This window comes from Macrobrachium rosenbergii, chromosome 27, assembly GCF_040412425.1.
Source record: "Macrobrachium rosenbergii isolate ZJJX-2024 chromosome 27, ASM4041242v1, whole genome shotgun sequence".
Taxonomy (NCBI): Eukaryota; Metazoa; Arthropoda; class Malacostraca; order Decapoda; family Palaemonidae; genus Macrobrachium; species Macrobrachium rosenbergii.
In genome coordinates, this window is record NC_089767.1 from 4,860,564 (window position 1) to 4,883,146 (window position 22,583).

The 22,583-nt window shown below is 39.3% G+C and overlaps 1 protein-coding gene across 4 annotated transcripts in view; it reads right to left on the reverse strand.

Moving 5' to 3' along the window:
* The window catches only part of LOC136853373 (mediator of RNA polymerase II transcription subunit 24-like), a 56,219-nt gene that overhangs the window by 22,933 nt on the left and 10,703 nt on the right, over positions 1-22,583 (reverse strand). For all 4 annotated transcript variants that reach the window (XM_067128795.1, XM_067128797.1, XM_067128796.1 and 1 more), the window contains exons 7-14: positions 18,605-18,707; positions 13,991-14,165; positions 12,380-12,536; positions 9,844-10,030; positions 9,117-9,252; positions 8,508-8,639; positions 5,885-5,989; positions 4,919-5,085 (exon numbers count right to left, since the gene is read on the reverse strand). In XM_067128795.1, the coding sequence (XP_066984896.1) occupies positions 4,919-5,085; positions 5,885-5,989; positions 8,508-8,639; positions 9,117-9,252; positions 9,844-10,030; positions 12,380-12,536; positions 13,991-14,165; positions 18,605-18,707 (1,162 nt within the window). The remainder of the gene's footprint in view (positions 1-4,918; positions 5,086-5,884; positions 5,990-8,507; positions 8,640-9,116; positions 9,253-9,843; positions 10,031-12,379; positions 12,537-13,990; positions 14,166-18,604; positions 18,708-22,583) is intronic.

Here is a 22,583-nt window from a genome sequence, read left to right on the forward strand (position 1 = left end):
AAAACATGAAGCAAATGAAAAAACAATGTTCCAGGTCAAACTCAACCTTACATTCATTAAAAGACCAAGGACAACATTTACCCACCTAACTACCAAGAGGGATAAGAATATGTTTAAGCTCATGGCAAGTACTACATCTGCCGATCTCTAAAATAATTTTACTAGAGCTGAAATAAATCAATTATTACCATGGTATCCTAAAGTTATGCAGCGTTTTATTAAAGAGCTTAAATTTATAATTATTTTATAACAAAATTAATACTTGTCTATGCAAACCCATTTTTTTACATTAACCTTACAGTGTGTCCAAACATCCTCCAGAAATGCCACTGAAGAAGAATCCTTCTGGTTCCTTTTGGCTGAGAATACACCAGGATTCCAGATTGCCTCTGTGCCTTCTGGCTGATGGGTTTGTAAACAAAGAATAATTTTGGTTTTACGAGATTATATTTGTTTCATCACCAACCTATTACTTTAAAATAATACCCTGAGTATCTCCTTAAACCTGCGGCCCTACTGAAAAAGATGAGCCACAGCCAGTGGAATCATAAGTCGTCTTGGAGTTCTAAGGACTAACAAGGGGCCTTCTTAGTAAGGCTGCAGGTTGTACTTTCTGCACTGCTCAGACAAGATTGCAAACTTACCAAAACCATCAAGACATAGAGACTGTTACCCCCAGAATGCTATGTCCATAAAGAAAGGGATATGCATCATATGGATGAGGAAAATGAATTAGACATCAAACCACATCTGGGACTTGAAAACTGGCCTGCTTCCACATCTGGGACTTGAAAATTGGCCTGCTTCCACTACAAGTCCAAAAGAGAACATACAAGTCCCTTTCTTGTTAATTCTCATAAATAAAATCATACAAAAATGTAAGTATCCCTCCGAGAAGCAGTATTTAAAAGAATTAACATCCATGTTTCTCTTAAAAGTGAAGCAGGCTGAACTAAGGGTAACCTGTCTTGGCCTTAAGGTCTCTGTATTTTTAGAAACTTCCATTTTAACTGCTCAGCTAGATGAAAACAGATGAGAACTCCTTTTCTAAATAATTTAATTTTCCAAAAATACTCTCAGCTCTTCACTGGTACTTCCTTAGGTGATGCAAAAACAATATGAGTTTGCTACTCACAGAATAAGGAATTGGCATAGATCACTGCATCTATCACTGCACCACATACGGAGTACTTGGAAAGCTTGGTTGTATGCTTCTTGAATGGCTTAGTGAAGACTTCAGCTACTAAAATAAAAAAAGATAAAAAAGCCTCTACTGACAGGGCATCATCTGAGAGCTTCCAAGTGCGTAGGTTATGAAGCCATACCTTCTGGGAAAAAAAATGAAGTGAGACTGGTGCAGCAGTTTCTCCCTATTTAGAAGTGTGCTCGGAGTGTCCACCATGAGAGTCAGCAGGGGAGATCTTGTCCATAATTTGCTCTATTAAAGAAAATGGAGAAAATGTGTATACCTCCAGGTTGTCCCAGGATATCATGAAGGCATTAATTCCCTATGCTGCTAATCTGGGAGGGCTGAGTAATGCTTCAATTGCTCCTTTTCATAAGGCAAACCTGAGAACCAGCATCACAGTTCAGTCTTTGTCCCCATGAAAATTTCTGTGGCAAGATTGCACACGACTCATTTTGAGCATAAGCCACCATGATACGAGTTTTCCAACAAAATGCCCACAACTTTCTTAGACAGATGAATGAAAGCTTGGAGGGCTAGAAAGACTGTTTCCAGCTCTTAATATAAAATGTGTAGTTTCCTTTCTTCCCAAGACCACCTACCTGAAGCTTCAAAATCCACGTGGGCCCCCAAATTCCTCCCTTACGACATCTACGAATATTAGCAGTTTTGTCGTTTGTGGCACAATGGGAACTTCCACTAGGTTTTCTGAATTCTGCCATTGAGACCTACTACCACTTCCTGGAAGGGTGATGCTGGAAAATCCTCTTGATGAAGTGAGGCAGAACGTGCTCAGCCGCAACTAAAAAGATCCTAGTCAAAACTGGCTGTACAACGGGAAGAACTGGAGCCTGAATGAATTCCTGCAAGACAAAGTGTTCCCTTTGTGTAGGGTAAACGGTGGTAGCTGATATGTTTAAAGCCATTACCAAGCAGATGATGGATATAAATTGGGCTTTTCCCAGCTGATGAAAAGGCTCTAGTACTAATTGAGGTGATACTAGATGTGTGTAAAGTTCTAAAACTGTAGCTGCCATGACCAGCCAATCACTGAGATACCTTAAAACTCTCATGCCCTGCTTAAGGGCTCCAAGCAGCAACTGAAACCAATAATAAAGGAGCGAATATCTGTGGCATGATGAATGGTACTGCCAGTTCATCTTAAAGGGTTTGAAAATTGCACATAAACAGCTGTAGCAATCACGGAGATTGCCTGTCACTTCCTCAATACAGTCCCTTTCTACATCACTGACCTCACTTCACTGCCTAATTTGATGAACTTACCTGAATTCCTCAATTCGTCTCACACTGGATTGGTTCCAGAGCCAAAAAGGGGATTACCTCTGAAAATGGCAGTTACCTATCCCCTGCCATATAATCCATAAATTCTTGAGACAAGACTCAACAGGTTTAAGATGGGATGGTGGACAAAGATGAACTTTAACTTCTATGGTTGCCGTACAGCAACTTGAAGTTGGACCTTATTTTCCTGTCAGTGAAAGGACGAGCGCTGTAACCTAGGGGTTGAAGACACAGTTGGCATTATTGGGTCAGATCTCTTAGTAGAAAGAGCAAGAGAAGACCTATATTAGTCCCAAAGAAGTTAGGCCTTATTCCCTGCTGATGAAAGGGCGAGCACTGCAATGTATGAAATGAAAATCTGACTGACATTGTTGGGTCAGATCTCTTAGTATCAGGAACAAGAATAGAGTCCCAAGGACAATAATAAAACGGGACAGCGAGTGATGAATATTTGTCGCATTACCAAACGACCCCAAGGCAGTTATTCTCGATGTATCAAGTCTTTCTGTCACATCTTTGATAGCAGCTGCAGGAAACAGGTGCTGTTCCATCATATTTGCTATGCATAAGCTCTCAAAGCTGGAAGATGAGAATAAGTCTGAAAGAACTCCTCTAGTAGTCTTAGCTTAGCTAGAAGAAGAGCACATCAACATGGAAATATTCAGAACTAAGGCACAACCTAAGGATACCACTAGTTACCTGGTCTTGTCTGAGTCCTCCATATTCTTGGTAGCACCCTCACATCATTAGTGGTTATCAGAACCCACTTCTACTAGTTGGTTATCTCCAACTTCCCCCATAAAACTTGTTGGAGTCCACCTCCACACAAGTAAGGATGACATGATCTAGGAAGAGAAACCTCACAAACAATCACTTCCTTTCCAGGAGTCAGTATTCTGTTGCAGATAGATGATACTGCCCACTTATAAAATAGGTCTGGCCGGGAGAAAACCTGGATGGTAACCAAGAGTCTGCTAGAGCTAGGCCTCCAACCTTTGCCCTTCATACTGCCCTCAACACTTACACCTACCGCTGTAGGGAAGCGCTTCAACCTTCATGACTCATTTATGTTCTGCTAAGTTTAATCAAGGAGTCTTGAGTAGCTCTCCACCTCATTTTGCTGGGGAATAGGGAACTCACCATCCCCACCACAAATGATGAGTACTTCCTTTAAGTTAACAATGCATTTTGTCGTCTTGGCAGCAGAGACAACATTGGAAGCCTTCAGAAAGGAGTGTGTTAAGGGAAGTGATCCCTTACAAAAAAAGGAGGGAAGAACCTGATGTAATATAGTCATGAATCAGGAATCGTCAGGCAAGAGAAATCACAGCAGAGAGCAGGTGATTTGGGAACAGCAGCAGCAGCAAATAAATCAGGACTAACAGCAGCTTCAGAACTGTATTAGAAGGTTATCACTATGGCCAATTACATTGACGGCCTTTCAGCCAAACAGGGGAACTTGCATGGTAAGCTGTGAGCCCAAACAGAGGCAGGGGTGCAGCTATGCAATGCATGCAATGTAAGCTATTTAAACCATAACTGTGACTTTCTTTTGATGAGTCATGCACGTGAATAGAGGTGCACGTTCAACTGAGAACAGGAGTAACGAGGGAGTGGTGTGCATGATTGGAACAAATTCAGCAGTGTAAGCAGGAATGACCGAGCACACCGCTCAGTACAGGCGAGATGACCAGGTGTCTCTTAGCTTTAGTGAGTCTGAAGTTGCTCCCAACATTGAGATTACTAGCCATACTGTCAAATATTCAAGGTCTTAAGGTTTTATACAAATATGTAAAAGTTCAGGATTAGCTTACTTGACATTTGTTCATATAATATTAAGCATGCACACAAACCTTCCTACTTTTACATCTAAGGATAAATAATCATAGAATTCTATGCAGTAAAGTTAATTATGATGATGACAAGAGTGATGAGCAATGCGAGTTTGAAAATTTTAAAACACACCCTTTCAGCCTAGGTAAACCTAATGTTGATGTTAATGGTATTAACAATAATACCATAAGATTAGAAGTAAAAAGTATTTGCATTGTTAAGCAAAGGCTGTTAATTTTCCCAGACTTACTGAAAGGGTTACTTCAGTTATAAGTTAATGGACCTATAAGGTCCATAACATTCTTATGGCCTTTCACATTACATTTGGCTCTCTCTTATCAACTGGCCCATATGATACCAGTAATGGCATTTTGAGATTTTCTGGCAGCAAGACCATGGTTACTGAAGTGCACCGCATAAATGGCTATCCAGGCTAGATTAATATAAGGGCACAGTGATTTTATTCTATTACCTTCTTTAGCCTCCCAAACCTCGATCACCCGCTTTCCTAGAGATGCTGACTGGGTCCCAAAGTATTTTTTATATAAGACACTGAACCACAATTCTCAAAACATGTTTAAAATGCAGGATCCTTACTTGTATTTCATTTCAATTTCTGATATATTAACCTGTCTGATGAAATCCTCAACAGCACTTTGGTCAGTGTGGGCAGATATGAGAGGTGCTTTGACCTTCCCCAACTCTGGCATGTTGTCTCGCATCCACTGTTCTATGAAGGTCTCGCACTTCTCGGATACCACAACCTAAAGCAAAAGTTTATTTCCTCTTAGAGCCACAGTATTATTTTCATTTATATAAAAGCATTATTCAAGATCATTCACAACACAGGAAATTTGATGTTTCTTATGCAACTGTGACAGACTACTGTTAAATTAAAAAGAATGTAATCAGTTAATACTGAAATATGATTAAATGACATGTTTAATCTAAAGACAACATGGTTAGATTTTACAAGTAGCAAACAAAATAAAAATTCATGAGCAGCCTCATACGTTAGTGTTAAGATTGTGCTTGACTCAGGGATTTACCTACTGACAATAATGAAAACCGTTCCAAAAACAAATTCCTGTAAAAAACCAAAATGGAAAAATTGAATTTTTTTTTCAGAACAGTTGCCTTACATTGCTAAATGCTGCCATTCAAAGTGGGTGACTGTTTACGTACTTGGTTAATGTGACTGCTTGAAGATCGACTTAAATGAAAACTCTCCCAACTCTGGGAGTGACAGATCATTCCTTAGTGGACAAAGAACCCTATAATTTTCACACTCCCTGCATGGTGCAGAGTACCTGTACCCTACTGGTACAGGTACTTTATGTAGAAAGAACTAAATAAAAATCCTACAGACAGTGTGAACAGTAATTTCAAAAGAAATATTAAAGACAGTTAAACAGGAAACCCGGGTGGATCAAGTATCTACAAATTGTTGCAAAGATATTCCCACCAATCAAACAATATTTTGCAGTAAGGAAGTGTCAGACAAAAATAAAAACTATCCATCACTTATTAAAAGAAATATACAACTCAAAAACAGCTACTCACATCTATTCCATAGATCTGAACAATATGGCAGAGAAGCAGAAACGAGATGTCAAACATCTGAGCTCGGCTGACTGCCATTTTAGGAGTTTCACCCGGCTGGGGGTCCTGACAAAAAATGTCCATCATTTATGCATGGGAAAACAGTAATTATTAGATATCACAGTGAATTTTAGGATGCTTTATAAAGAGGTCTTTTTATTTGACAACTGCAGTGTTAAATACAGAAATATCATTTCAAAGTTGCGTGCTTTTCCTAAAACAACATTTCTAATTCTGCTGTTAGTATACATCTCTTACATATAACAAACACTAACCATTACAAATGGATAAACTTTAGTTAAAACGTTTTTCCATACATACTGAATTTTTAAAATGCAAATTTTTTTCAGCACAAACTCATCGTTCATAACCGTCCCACATTTGTGGTCTCTGAATGCATCAGACGAGAAACTCATAAGAGCCACGGCATATGTGCCACATGAACATCAGGTAAACACCAGTCAAGTATCTCAGTTCTCAAATACAAATTCAGTATACTAATTTGAAATTTTCCTAAAACAAACTTTTTATATGGAGATGCATTTGGCAAAAGTCGGTCAGGTCACAGAAACTTGGCAGTTAACCAACAGCAAGTGAGTGAGAATGTGATTCCATCTGATGGAAGACATTCCAGAGGAATGGTGGTTGTCAGTTGACCGAGAGGTCCATCTGTAGAAAGCAGGTCTCAGCATCATCTGGAGAGTATTTTCCCCCATTTTATGTCAGAAACGGGAAGCAGATTGAACGAATAACTTACAGAGGCAGTCTTCGGTACACAGATCACAAATGGAAACCTGGGCAGCAGAAATAACGTTGATGGCTCCAGGGCAAAGCCCAAAGCATGCTCAATTGCAGACACCGAGTGCTGACATGGAGCCAGGGTTGCTACCCTGAGGTCAATTCATTTACAGATGAGAGTATGACAGTAAGGAAGTGCCTCTCCAACTCAGCCTGCAATGGTTTCATAGAAAAAGGACTCCTTGCTCCTAAAGGATCCATTGCTAATCAAAAAGGGATCTCAGTAACAGTAGAGGGAGGTGTGGCAGCCCAAACATGTGCCTACTTGGATACCTGTGACATGTCTGGAGACCCAAAGATATTCAAAGGGAGTGAGAAACGTCGTGCTCTCTACCTTCATGCCTAATGCTGGAAGCAGAACTAGCTAGGTTGGCCCCACTAACTGACCTAGGCAAGCACGAGCACACACTACCTATCAAGCACAAAATGGTCTGGGTCAAATCCAGGCTAAGCATATTTGAGGATGGAGCCAATATGAGCGTGGTCCAGCCTGGTATTGAGCACAGGAGTAATTCATGCTCATGGCAGTCTGAAGACTATAGCTGGTTCACTTAAGGTAGATTCTTGTGTGAGCCCTGTGCCTACAAGACGTTTGTTTGGCGGCCTCAGATTCGCTGGTACTGGGAGGTAGGCGGCTCGCTCAGTGTCTCATTTTTTTGTCTGTAGCTTAGAAAACTAGCAATACGTTTATACTTCTTCATTTATCTCATATTTTGCACAAGATAGGAAAGTTTTGGTCATACCACAGGATTCGGTATTAATTGTACAACTAAATCATGATTTCCTGAAATCAGTAAGATAAAACACAAAGGAATTACGAGTAAAAGTTAAGAGAGAAGCATTTCATTCTTTATACTGTACCTGTTTTTACTTATCATCGAATTTTGCATCATTCATGCGATCAAGATAAAATAAAACTCGTGTTTTCATACAATAAATTCACCCTGAATACGCTGGTGCTTTCAGATTTTAGATGCGTGTGGTATGTGCAGGGAAAATGAAGAATATGTTTTATTATTTGTATGGTGCATCCGTACTTGACTGTTTGACAGTAGTGCCGAGAGATGGAGGTGGTTTGAGATGCTGTTGACAGTTGCCAATTAGCAGTATGAGAAGTCTGAGTTTCGACAACATTCACCGTATTATTATGTCATTACATTTTCTGTAAATAAATGCATAGAGTTCCCATTATGACTGTCGAACATTTTCACCCCAATATCATATATGTCCGTATGTCTGGACATATCTGGTAAGAGAAAATGAATAATCAGATGGATGCATCTGGATGTGTTGGCTTCAATTTAATCTAGGTGAGAAATTTGCATACAGTAGGCTACGTGATAAATTACAGGCCTACATAATTATGAGCTCATTATTATGGCTGCTTGCTTCTCGGGTCAATAACATCAAAAGCTTATGGTTTTCATATGTTCATTCAATAAACGAAAGTACAGTACACCTTTTTATTTCTTACCATAAAATCTATTTGTGTTGTAACGAATATAAAATTCTGTCTTTTTCAGAATTTGCTTGAGCTAATCTTACACCAGAATATTTATTTCCTTTGCCATCTTTTGTTGTTCAGTGTCTGTTACGAACAGATTCTTCCCTTATTTTTTATTTACTACATATAATCTTTACTGATTTGGTACTTTCACTTTTATTCATTTCTCTTCCAGGAAATGAAAACTTGAAAATCTTTAAAAAATATTCAACAAGTTTCCATAAAAAACCTTCATTGAGGTTTGAGTAAGTTAGTGACGCTAAGAGGGTACCTTGAACTTACCATACTCAGTTCATTAAATTTCACGACCTTCTGTGCAAATATGTGCAAACTTCCAGATGCAGCAGCAGCAGCCAGCAGCAGGTCTCGACTTTTTCCACTTATCAGACGGCTCATGACAGGCAGAACAGACTCCTGTCATCCAAATACACGCGAATGGCAAAATTAAAGAGTAAGAACATTACTTTAAAAAAAAAACATTAACTTAAGCACATCATAGGGAAACATATATCAAGAAATGGAATCCAATATTTCAATTTCAATATCAAATAATCTGTACAGGAATTTAATATGAAACTCAGATAACAAAAACGTAACAGAGAAAATGTATGAAACAAGGTCTGAATCCTCACAGCAAAACAATCTTTGTCTTCTTTTATGTAATAGAGAAAATGTATGAAACAAGGTCTGAATCCTCACAGCAAAACAATCTTTGTCTTCTTTTATGTAATAGAGAAAATGTATGAAACAAGGTCTGAATCCTCACAGCAAAACAATCTTTATCTTCTTTTATGCAACAGAGAAAATGTATGAAACAAGGTCTGAATCCTCACAGCAAAACAATCTTTATCTTCTTTGTCTTCCAACAACAAACAGATAAAATAAACTAACCTGGTTCTTGTTGCTAAGAGTCTTGAGGATATTGCTGACGGTTGGCTGTGCTAGCAAGATCAGATTTGGATTACCCGGCTGTGAGCCTTGTGTGTCATTCTTCTGGATATTTCCAAGCACATTAGACTCCTGCACCCTGTGCAAAATGAATACAAAGTATTGGAGTGATATCAGTCAATACAGTACCATCACAAGAATCCCCCAAAAGCTATATCTTTTTATATGCCTTCTATAAAACAGAAGGCCACTTCTTAAAATAATTACATTCCTCTTGCTATTTTGAAGTCTTCCTTAAAGATGATTAATAAGTACAGCAAAATTAAGTAAAGACATCTTCATTACAAACTGTATTTAATACACGTTACTGTTCTGTACCGAGCACCCATTCAGATACTAAAACTAATCTCAAGAGGCAACCACTCCAAGTCAACACAAACATTCTTAACCTTGTTTTATACTATAACCACTTCAATCAAATCAAATATTCTTAACCTTAGTTCAAACAGCGTGAATGACATTTTGATGAAATAATCTGAAACTACTGAGCACTAACGAGTGGGCAACTAATAAAGACCATTTCTCAATCAAAGCAAAATCTGAAAGAAAAAAGAAAAAAAAAAGACAGTTAATAAACAAAAGCAAACAAGTGAACACTATTCCTTCATTTTCCACTTAAATAAAATACTGTACTGTTCAACTCCCCTAAGGTTTCATATACTATACTCACCTTGTTGCAAGTATAGCTTGTGCATCTCTTTCAAGAATGAGACTGGTTTTGTTACACATTTCATTCAGCAAAAACTCCAAGCAGTTGCAATTTATTTGCAAATCCACCTGATCAAGCAAATAATTAAGCTGAGATAAACGTTTGATGGCCGCAAGAAGATCCTCCGATTCTCCTGTAGCAGACTCACCTATAACATAATCAAGCGGTCAGTCTCTCAAAATTACACCATGTAATTATATACAGTAAACACCCCCCATATTCGAGGTCTCACTATTCGCGGACTCACCTATTTGCAGATTTCTCTGTGGAACATATATACACATTCGCGGAAAATTCGCCCGTTCGCGGTATTTTTCACTGAGAAATATTCACTAATTACTGTATTTTCATATTTTCATGACTACATTCACTTTTTGTGATAAAACTATTAAAATACTCAGGTATAAGCATTTTTAGAGGTTTTTTTTTTTGTTTAAATTATCAAGATAGGTAGTTCTAAGTGTTTTTAGAGGGGTTTTAAGTATTCGCGGATTTTAGCTATTCGCTGGGGGTTGCGGTATGCATTCCCCACGAATACAGGGGTTTTACTGTAGCTTTTTGTACTGTAATTCTACTTATTTTTGAACAAAACTTAACAGAGTTTTTGAGCTATTTCAAACCCTTTGCATACTGAGAACAAAATACCAATTTACATATCAAAGTAGCAAATTTTAAAAATAATTCGTATTTTTCCTAACATACAAACCTGAAGTTCTTGACTCAGGGATGTAGCTTGCAAACGCAAGCTGGAATGGCTGTTAAAACTTATTAACAAGGTAGTGCATCACCAACTTCCGGCGAATTTGATCCTACGGTGCTTTTTCAGCGTTGTTGACGCTGTTTCACAGCGCCATCGATGGCACTAACAGCAAGAATAGGCATCAAGTTAACAGCGCTTACAGGGCTGTAACTTGATGCAGCATCAAGTTACGGCATCAAACACCAAGTTACGGCACAGTAAGCGCCGTTAAAAGCAAAACACCAACTAACAATGAAAATCAACTTATGGAACAGACCCCCTAAAAACTTACCCACTGGTAAGAGGATATCTGGGTAGTACTCTCTAAACCATTTAGTAGGTTCACCCAACCTGGGGTAACACCTTTCTGGTCCGATAGGAGCAGAGGAAGGGAACCTGCACCTCTAGCGTACTCCACATATGGGATGTAGTAGAGGCTAGACTTCTGGACCATCAAGTAATGGGTTTTGAAAGCAATGATTTAATCGGCCGGAGAGAACCCATAATGAAGTGTCGGAGACAATAAACCCAAGCGATTATAATCGACGAGTCTGCTTTATTGTCTGTCCTCCTCTCCCCTTGTCTAGATCTCTGAAAGGGGACTTGCACCCATTCAGACAATACAAAGCAAAGGACTGGTCTCCAGTCACAGCTTACCTGCCAATCTGTCAGTCCAGCTAGAACTCAACCCAGCAACCTGACTCTCTGCCCTGAGAGAGTAAAGAAAAAGAGAGAGAATGGAGAACCAGCCACTCACGCAGCTCTCTCTTGCTCAACGAATACCTTAGATGAGGTGCTACCTGTCCCTAAAGGGAAGCTGAGCTAGCTACACAACTTGTTGAGGAACAACAAGTACAACCATGTAAGTGCTAGTATCTCTTTCTTTCCAAATTAAATTTCAACGTTATTTTTTGTTACATACTTTGCCCCTGTCATATTTTGTCCATCTTCTTCATCCGTTTTGCTTTCATTGATATTTTCCCTTTTCCATCTGCTGTGTTGTGATTCTGATATCATTCCTTCCAACACATCTCCTTAGTCCCTGACCAGTGTCTTTTAACCTCCCCCTTCTTTTCCCTGTACAGTATACATCTTTAACTTCTCTGTCTGTCCTCTGCCAGAGTCTGAAGGCTCTCTTCTTCTCTTCGATTGCCGTTATAAACCGAGAGAGCTTGGATTTGATATTATTCTAATTTAATGAGTCTGGCAAAGGGGTGGTAGCTGCTATTGTTGTTTAGTACTTATATAGTTTGAACTCGGCAACACAAGGACATGCCGAGCAATAAGTTGGCTCAAGGACTCGTTTCAGAAAAATGCTTTAGAGCTACTGTATCATGTATTATCACTGTACATATCAATATATTATTGTTCAAAATTCTCAAAATATATAGACATTCAGACTTTTTTTAGTATAGGAGGCTAAAACTGTGAAAAGTTGAAGAATGAACATAAAACGGCACTGTAACCTATACCAGCAAAAGCTGTTAGAAAGAAAACCATGTTTACTTACCATAACTTCCTAAAATTAACAAAAGCTCCCGTCCACAAAAGGAACTGAAAGCATCACCTTGCTCTCCCCCATTTTCCCTACTGTTATGTACATTTCTTCATAGCAAAGACATGACATATTCACTAAGAAGCTCTTTCCTCAATTTTTTGTTTTGCTAAGTCCCCAGTGCCTTCAGTATTTGACGATTTCAAAGGGGAGGGAAAAATATTTTGCAAAAAAGCCATTGTAAATAAAATAAAAACATTTACCTGCTATTGCAACATGAATAGCTTGCAGAATGACTGGAACTTTAATGAAGGTGAAACCGACCCACTTCAGCTCTTGATAACTCTGGTACTCAGGGGCACAGAGGCCGATGAAGCAACACCGCAAAATTTCGAGATAGAGTTCCATGGTCTCCAATCCCTGCATAAATGAAAAAAAACATTTAATGTTATCATTAACAGCTATTTATTCCTACCTGCTTTTCAAAACAGAAAATACAATCAAAATATCATTGTCCTACTTATTTAATGTAAGGAAAATTTTTATTATTTTTTTCCTCATAAATATAGAACTGCGAGTTTGTCTGTGAACAAAGCCTGGAAAATTATGGTTGGCTACATGCAGATGGGATTTTCAAGTCATTTTTGGTCAGTCTGCTAAATGAAGAATATATTTCAACGCCTTTTGCATCCATTTGATACTCAGTGAACTGAAGCAGCTGCTGTGAAGTGCAAATTGCAATACATGAAAAGATGGCAGTTTTGGTTAGATACGAGACTTTTAATCATGGGGCATAAAAATACCTAAAGTTTTGTTTTTAGTGTCCATAACATTCGCATCCCTCATGTTTTACTGACATAGCAATGTGTACAGGATTTCTTTGCAAGTGAGAGGCAATGAAACAGTAGATTTGGAGAAAATATACTGTGCAAAAACTGCAATTACTGCATTTCCACCTAATTTTGGTATTTATCAAACTTCTCTTGCCTGTTAAACAAATGGCTCAAAGTCTGGACTATTTGAAGACCACAAATGCGAACTGACTGGAAGTGCAAGTACAGTAATGGGTTTGCATGAAAAACAAACAATTATCTTTTTAATTAGATTTTCAAAATTGCCAACAAGTTAATGAATACTATGGGGTACTTATGAACAGTGTTAGTAGTTTCAGAGGAATAAGACAGCATTAAGCCTAGTCTATTATAGACTATAGTTGCTAACAAACATTTGCAAAAAAAAAACACTATTCCTGAGGGTTCTTAGAGCCTAACTCTTACAAATAAAAAGGAATGTACGTTTCTTGAAATTTCACTGGTCGTGTGTAAGGATGGAGATCAGTGACTTATAATATAGCAACATTCTGCAGACTCTTTCCACTAATGCACAGAATGAAGAAAGCCAAAACAAACAAGAATAATGAGCTGATACCCTAAATGTAAAATGAGTTATAGCTACAAGCTTGGACACAAGAAATGTCGTTCATGTAACAACAGGCAAGTAATCACAGGAGAGAGTAACTAAATTCTTTTATATATTGAAGACTTCTCTAGATGTTAAAGATAATACCTAGTTTAACAATTATGTTATTCTTTTTGAAGACTTCTCTAGATGTTAAAGATAATACCTAGTTTAACAATTATGTTATTCTTTTATTTCCTTACGAAAAATTCAATTCTAAACAGAACTGTACTTATCCTGGAAACAAATGGAAAACTTCAAGTCATTCATCTTTATCATAACATCATATCTAGAAACTGCCAAATACCACACACATAATAGGAGTAACTTCTGGGAAATTTGGCAAAATATGTAAATACGAGACTTTCGGGCAACTTAATTTAGAGTATTCGACAAAAATCAGATCATGAAATTACCTGGAGTCGTTGCAAAAGTAATAACTGCTGGGCAAAAGTGCCTGCATCCCGGGTTGTGTGCAGGTTCACCTCAAGCATCACCACGCTATGCATGGCATAACATAAGGGAACATTGTTACTGTTAAATTTGTGTTTTCTACCAACACTGTCCAGTGGTTGATGGTCACGCAACTGGCTGGAAAAAAACGCGAAAGTCAAAATCTTGACGAGGGCTTGGGAAGAAAGCATCAATATCGACAACGTAGTAATCAAAACTTACCACATTATTTCAAAATGTGGATCTAAGTAAATGTGATCTTTAAACAATAGGAAGGGTATATACAGTTGACCCTCATTACAGAGGACTAATAGGGGCGGACCAGGGTGTCCGTCTTAATTTAATCGGTGATACTTAATACTGTACCTACAAATATAATCCATTTCATTATTTTTATAAGGAGTATGAATAATAAACTAATATAGAAATGTTTGAATTAAACCTCATAGTAAAAGATGAAAAATGAAGAATAAAACATTATCAAAATTACAGAAGTCACCCGCTTATGTCGATGTGTGAGTGCTAACTATGAACGAGAGAGAGAGATAATTGTTGTCCTTACGTTACGAGAGAGAGAGAGAGAGAGAGAGAGAGAGAGAGAGAGAGAGAGAGAGAGAGAGAGAGAGAGAGAGAGAGAAAATCCTTTGACCCTCTATTGGCAACACTCCCCTTTCCTGTCATATTAATTTAACATGTCTGACAGCTTTATACACAAGGTTCTCTTCAAAAGATCAGGGAATGACATTTGTTTGTTTAAAATACACATCACATACGTAGTATAAATTCTGTAATTACAATTATTATTATTATTGAAAGAAATCGCTGCATCAGCTCCCTTGATCTTGTACAGAGTCTTCTCTCTTTTCCTGTTATAAAGCTTCCTCTCTGTTACTACAACTGGAGATAACGCACCAATGTGATTCATCAGGAGGAGTTAAATTTTCAGGATAGAGTAAGTCAAATATGGTGCATATAGCCCGTAGGGTTATATACACGTAGAGATTTTTCTTATTTAGAATGTTATTTAATTTACTCATAAAAGCTTGAAAGCTTATAAATAATAATGATATTTAAGAAGTTGTGCACAGTCAATTTACCTTTATAATCAAACATGAATAATTTTGTAAGGAGGCCCTAGAGAGGGAATGAAAAGGAATATAATAGATGTTTATAGAAAGGAAACTTCTCTGGCTTATTGCTACATATTTTGAATTATCGGTGACAGTCTTCTCTGATATCCAGACTAAAGGGGTCAGTTTTAACGAGGGTCAACTGTTTTAGGGTGTTAAGGAAGAGAATATCAAGATAAAGCTTAAGTTTTGCTCTCTTGCACATGCTCAAGTTAGCGCCTTTTATTGACAAAAGATTCAGACTGAATTTCACTATTTATTTATAATGCCAAAATAAAATACGCTTTGAAACCTGGATGTGTACTTCAGACGTTTACCTTTGGCCTGAAATATAGCTTTACTTAATCTTATTTCCCTAATCTTAGGCCATACCTAAAAACACTTGTTATATCTTTATGCAATCCTTCATGTTTAGTTTGACTGCTTAACCTGTACAAACCATTGCCAATCAATGACTAACTTGCACAAACCATTTCCAATCAATGACTATCATTGTATACTCATCAAAGATGGAGGACAATGCTTCCAGACTACTTCTCATCTTCTTGAACCTCTTAATAATGACTGAGAAACATATGCATGATATGTTAACAACATCTGAGTTGGTTGCTACATGTTCACTACTGTTTCTGGCGACTTCCTGCCCTTTTAAAATCTGCAGTGAGGTAGATGAACTTGTGTGTTGGCATATTGCTAGCAATGACTGATGTGATTGCTCTCATGACCATGTGGTTGAAGAATGAGAATAGTCACATCAAATGTTTGGAGAAAAATTTTCAACTGAAGGAGACACATACGTCTCAAAATACAAGATTAAGACCTCACACAGATACAGAATATGACTTTATGTTGCCAAAGAAAAAATCAGCATTTTCTTACAAGTCGTTCATTATTGCCATCACTCAAGTATGCTTTTTTTTTTTTTTACCACATCTATTGTAATACCATATTTCTAAATGACTTTCATAACAAAGGTACAGACGTCGAGATATGGTATGGTGTAGGAATTATACCTTACTGTACTTTTCCTTGTTGACACATATATTTAGGGCATTACTTGTTTTCAAGTGTTGTTTTGTCTAAGGTGTTGCCATCTATCTACCTTTTCCATAAAAATGAAATCACCACACAAATACTGAATACAGTATTTAGGTTAAAGGGAGCCTAGCCCCCAAGTCAGGTTGGATATGGTATGCTATGTTGGGTGAGGACAGGATGTATTTCTGTAATTGCAACTCTTCCTTGTGATGTATAGTTTGCATTTTATTATACGCAATCCCTTTTCAAACCAACTCCCCTCATCATGAGTTGCAAAGAAGGGTCATTACTCTTAAAAATAGCTTACTATAAACAAAAATTATCACCAGATTTTTAAGATTTGCCCTAACCAGAAGTAAAAATTTCATGCTGAAAGTCAGCTCTGATTTAAACATAGTAAAATTTTAAAAGGCAGAATGGTGCACATACAAAAGATACACAGATGATAGCATATTGGACTAAAAACTTAAAAACGTATGTCACTCTTGCAAAATAACAGTGGCTTGTTATCTGTATGCTAAACACAGAAGTCGCTTAGAAGAAAATCAGCTGCAGCTGAACAGATAGAAAGAAAAGTAATAGAAAAGTCAGTCATTATGGACAACTTGTAAAGATTTGCTAAAAAAAATCATACAATGGGTGGAGGAATCAGCACAATCAGAAGTAACCAGACTGAGACAGTGATCAGATGGCTCATTTTTGCTACCATTATTCAAATGAAGTAGATCTTCATACAGAACAATCCCAGGACACCGATCTTCAAAGCGTGCTTCTATGAAACAATGTTAGCATATGAAAAAAAAAAAAACACATAAAGAAAAAATAGATAAAGTAAAAGTGCCCTCAGTACTGAAAACACCTCCAAACCAAGCAACCTGAACAGTTACCAAAAAACTCTGAAATTTTCAAATATTGGGAAACTAATGTTTTTTTTTTTTCAAATACAAACAAAATGATTTCTACATTCATAGATATCACTTGCTACCACACAAGAACACACAAACTCCTTCCAACTTTCCTGGCAAGACTTACAAAACAACAAGTCATTACGTACAATACATAACAGCAAGTAAAACAATACAAGACAAATTTTAAGGATTAAAAGAAAGTTTGAACACACCATACAATGATTTTAAGTGAACAAAAGAAAAATATGTGCTTAGCATGCAAAACAGAAATAGTGGTGAGTATCAATTAATTAGCTCCTGGTAAATAATGGAAGTGTCTAATTTTCTTTAATACTGTACCAGCGTGGGTGGAAAGGATCCACTCAACAAGGCGCAGTAAGCTGTGGTTTCCCAGACAGATACCTTCTGCATGTGAGTGAGACAGCCAAGGCTCAGAGTAAAGGAGCTGAAGAAATAAGCACAACCTTTAATACTACGTGGAAACATAGAAAAAGAAGAGGATACCCTGACGTATGAAGAACAGGCGTAATTAAGGCAGTCCCCGCTTACTGGCAGCATCGGTTAACGGCGTTTCGATGTTACGGTGCTTGGCTAGCAGCACCATTAACTGGATTTTCTGCACCGGTAAGTGATTTTCGGCACCAGTAAGAGCTTATTGATGTCATTAAGCGATTTATCTGCATCAGTAAGCAGTTTATCAGTGCCGATAACCAGTGAACGGTGCCATCAAGCGGTTTATCGGCGCTATTACAGTATCACCGATTTTCGGTTATTGGCTATTTTCGGTTAGCGGCGCTCGCCTGGAAACGGAACCCCCACCGTCAACCGGGGACTGGCTGTACAGATAGTATTTCAAATTTCATGGTAATGGTAAAATGCATATCCTATCTTTAAAATAAAAAAGCAATCAATGGTTGTCGTGAGATAACTGAGAAGGACTAAGGGAAGTCGTACTGAACAACTGGCTTTTGAAATGAAGATCACAGGAAGAGGACAAATAAATAATACTAGTGTAGGTCAAAGCCCATCTCAAGACTAGAAAAGTAAAAAAAATACAGAGTAATGCAGGACAGATATAAAGGAATATCTCATGAGATACTGTAAGAGATAACAGAAATTTGATACAAGTAAAAGCTCTTGCATACTCAGCATTGTCAGATGCATAAGGAAACATGAAAATATTCAATAATTAGCCATACTATGCAGTCTACATACACATAACTTAAAGACCATACCTAGAGGATACAAAATTAGACTGTGATATAGTCTTAAAAAGGTCCTTGTATTCTCTAGTCATAGTGTTTCAATGGGTATCTGACGCATTAACTAACCTACAGTTCAAGAGCTAGGGGATCATTGCAAATTCTATTCATGAATGACTCATTTTCTATAATAAGATTTTATACATGATTTGTCTCTTCAGACTTGAGCTTCATAAGGGATACCCTGTTAAAAAATTCAGCTATAATGAAATAATAATCTAAAAATATGTTGTACTTACCTAAGAATCTTGATATAATTGTCTTTATTCTCCACGATTGTCCCGGCACCAGCAAGGAGCGTCTCTACTTCAGTCATTTTTTTTAGATTTGCACTCCAAACACCTGTAGACACAGAGTTTCATGAAAGATGCCGAATGGAGTTAAACACAATAAAACTTACATATTATTACTTCTATTCATAATGCACACATGTTGATATGGAACAATGCAATAAGACAAATAACTTAAGCATGTTTCTATAAAATGACATTTATTGTCTGCATGGACTGTTACCGTCCTGTTGCAGACCTCTGTTGCGAAGTGTTGTAGTCCCAGGTGTACTGCTCTTAATTCCATTGAGTTGATCTGCAGCTCTTTCTCCTTGAGGGACCACTTTCCAGAGACTCTGAGGTTCCCGAGGAGAGCTCCACAACCTGTATCCGACGCGTCGGAAAAGAAGACTAGGTCGGGGTTCACCGGGAGGAGAAATTTCCCTTCCATCAATCTTTCTTCGGACCTCCACTAACACAGGTCCTCCTTATCTCCGAGGTTATCAGAAAGAAGTAAAACTGGAGCGGTCTGTGAAGCCTCCCTAGTCTGACAAACTGCTCCAGAGAAGTCAGAGTTGAAAAGTACATCTTAGTTTAACCAGACCACTGAGCTGATTAACAGCTCTCCTGGGGCTGGCCCAAAGGATTAGACTTATTTTTACATGGCTAAGAACCAATTGGTTACCTAGCAATGGGACCTACAGCTTATTGTGGAATCTGAACCAATTTATAGCGAGAAATGAATTTCTATCACCAGAAATAAATTCTTCTAATTCCTCATCAGCCGGCCGGAGAATCGAACTCGGGCCTAGCGAGTGCTGGCCAAAAACTCTACCGACTCGCCCAAGAGGAACTGAGAAGTCAGAGTACCCAAGATATTCATCCATTGAGTGGTGGAGCAAGAGTGAAGGGAGAGGAACAGATCTACTCTCCTCAGACAGTCTTCCACTCTCTCACGGGACGGAGAAACAAGAACGCTGAAGAGAGTGTATCTGGACTCCTAAATAAAGAATCCTCTGAGAGGGGGTCATCCATGCAATGCTGCTTTGTGGCTGAACAGAGCAGCCAATCGTCCAGGTAGAGCGAGATATTTACTCCCGCTACATGAAGCCATCCCACCAAGGGACCAAGTACTCTGGTGAATACCATACCTGTGGGGCAGTCGAGAGGCCGGAACAAAGTGCTCAGAACTGATGGACTTGATCCTTGTACACAAATCTGAGGTACTTTTTTGAATCTACATTAACTGGAATGTGAAAGTACGCGTCTTGCATGCTGAGGGAGATCAACCAGTCTCCCTGATGGATGAATGCAAGAACAGAATGAGTAGTTTCCATATTGAATTTTGTCTTCTCTGTGAAGACATTTAACGCACTTACATCGAGCACTGGTCTCCTTCCTCCTGAAGACTTGGGCACTATGAATAGTCAGTTGTAGAAACCCCTCAACTAAATGTTCTTGACAACTTCTATGGCTTCCTTGTTGTTGAGAGAGGAAACCTCCTTGAGAGGGCCGAATATCTCTCCGATCATGTGGAGTAAGCTGTCAATACAATTGATTGGAGTGTTGGTCACGGGTGGCATCTCCCTGAAAGGGACAGAATATCCCTCCTGTAGCACTTTTACTACCCACTGATCCACCACTTTCATGCTCTATTTCTCCCAGAAGACATAGCCTGGCACCGACTGGGGCACGGAGGACTGCATTCTCACTTGCAAGCGGCTAGCTTCCTTGCAGACTTCTTGATCACTCGAGATGCGAACCTAACTACACCTTGAGGCCTGGATTGGGACCTCTGCTTGCCCCAGTGAAAGGGTCGTGGCTGAAGAGGAGAAGAGGATTTGGCAGAGAATGTGGGCCAATCTCTTTTGGCACTTCATCAATTGGGTAAAAAAATCCTGGGTAGACTTCTTATGTCAACTCATAGCAATTTCACTTACTGTAGATTGCGGGAATAAATGGTGCTTATCAAGCAGGGAAAACAGGACCCTCATTTCTTGAGTACGCCCGTAGCATAAAGAGCTGCTAAATCCTGAGAACCATCTCTAACTGCCTTGTCAGCGCAGGAAAAGAAAGTTAAGAAGGTCTGAGGAGTCATCTCTTGGGAAAGAGGGATTGTTAATTTTCTTTGCCACAGCTCCTCTGCACCAGTCGAGAAAGCTTAACACTTCAAATGATTGAAAAAGACTTTTCAATAAATGATCTATTTCTTGTGCTGAGAAGAAAACCTTGGCAGAAGGGAAAGCAGATCTACGTCCCGCGTCGATGAGCCCCGAGAAGTCCCCCTGGGAGGAGGCAGCCACCCCCAAGGAAGGAGCTTCTCTCGTCACGTAGGATAAGTAGCGCATACGTGCACGACAGGAGGGCGGAATGCTGAGGCAGGCCTTTATTTATTCGTTCTTCTCTCTTCTCAGAAAGCCAGTTCTCCACTTCACGTAAAGCTTTCTTTGATGAGGAAGAGAACCACCTTAGGAAGCTTAACTGAATCTGATGGTTGATTACTCATCATAAACGATGAAGTTGGAGATGTAGGAGTCTCAGGAGTGAAGAAGTTTGGGAAATTCTGAGGTAGGAATCTGAGCAGGGATGTGTACAGAGTCCAGGGCGAGGCCTGGTCAACATCTTCGTCGTCTCAAGAGATCAGAGAGAAAACAAGATCTGGTGCAGGTATTGCGGGAGTTGAAGGCTTCTGAAGTAGTTATAATAGACTGCCTAATTGACGCTGTAAAGGAGCCAGTGACGGATCTAACGCAGAAGATGATGTAGACGGAACTGTCGCTGGCACCACCAAAGAACTTGCATTTGCCTGCACAGACAAAAAACGGACTTTAGGAGTGTTAGAGCGCTTGGGGGAAGTTGAAGAACTCTCCACCAACACAGAGTGATCAGCTGCTTCAGGGCACCTGGGCACTTTGGGGCGCTTCAGGGCACTCAGCTGCTACAGGGTGCTTGGCTGCTTCAGAACGCCTGGCTACTTCAGGGCACTTGGCAGCTTCAGGATGCTCAGGCGCTACTGGGTGCTCTGCGTAAAAAAGGCGTTCAGTCAAATCAGTGCTAAGAGGAACGGAGCATCTCACGCGAAGCAGGGTGCTTGGAGCCAGAAGGAGAATGCCTCCGAGATGAAGAGGAGTGTCTATACACTCATTCCTGGTGTTAAGGAGAGGAGAAGTGCTCAGAGCTGTCCCACTTACCGTAAGAAGGTTGAGGGCTGATGGGAGGCTCCCTCAACCTCTTACTGGGGAGAGGTGGACACTGATCTCTGAATGAGGACCATCTCTTAAGTGGGTGAGGCTCATCGGTAAAGCGCCATAGGCACCTCTTGTTAAGAAGACTCCTCCGAACCAGAAGAAAGCCGATGAACGTCCAAGATACCTTTCCAGCAGCTGTCTCTTGTTGCAACCTGGGATGCAACAGGTTGGACTGAGGGGGCAACTGCCCTTGGGCAGACCCCACTGACCTCCCTTGCAGTACTGTATGGCAGTGACCATTGCCTATGAGAATCAGTGGGACAAGCAGCCGCCACCTCTACTAACACTTCACTTTCAGCGCTTTTTTCAAACTTGTCCATAAGGGCACAAACTGACGCTCCTAACTGGACCACTGTACTTACCACCAAATTCAACCTCTGGTCAAACTTATTCTCTAGACTGGCGAAGCGATCGGGTTCAGAGGAGTGGGAGCCAGGAGAAGGAGTAGGTGGTTTAGGAGAATGAATTGAGGCAGGAGGGGAAGGAACAACAGGAGGAGAGACAACAGGAATGTCAGTACTACTAGATTTAAGAGTTAAAAGTCTGACCATGAATTTTCCCACCCGCTTTAGCCATCGCCTTTCTCTTCTGGTCCCTCTCTAACTTAGCTAAATGAGAAGCTAAGGTCTTTCATTTTTGTTCCCCCAAATCCTTGCACTCGTCACAAGTTAAATTGATTGAACAAACCTGCCCTCTGCAAT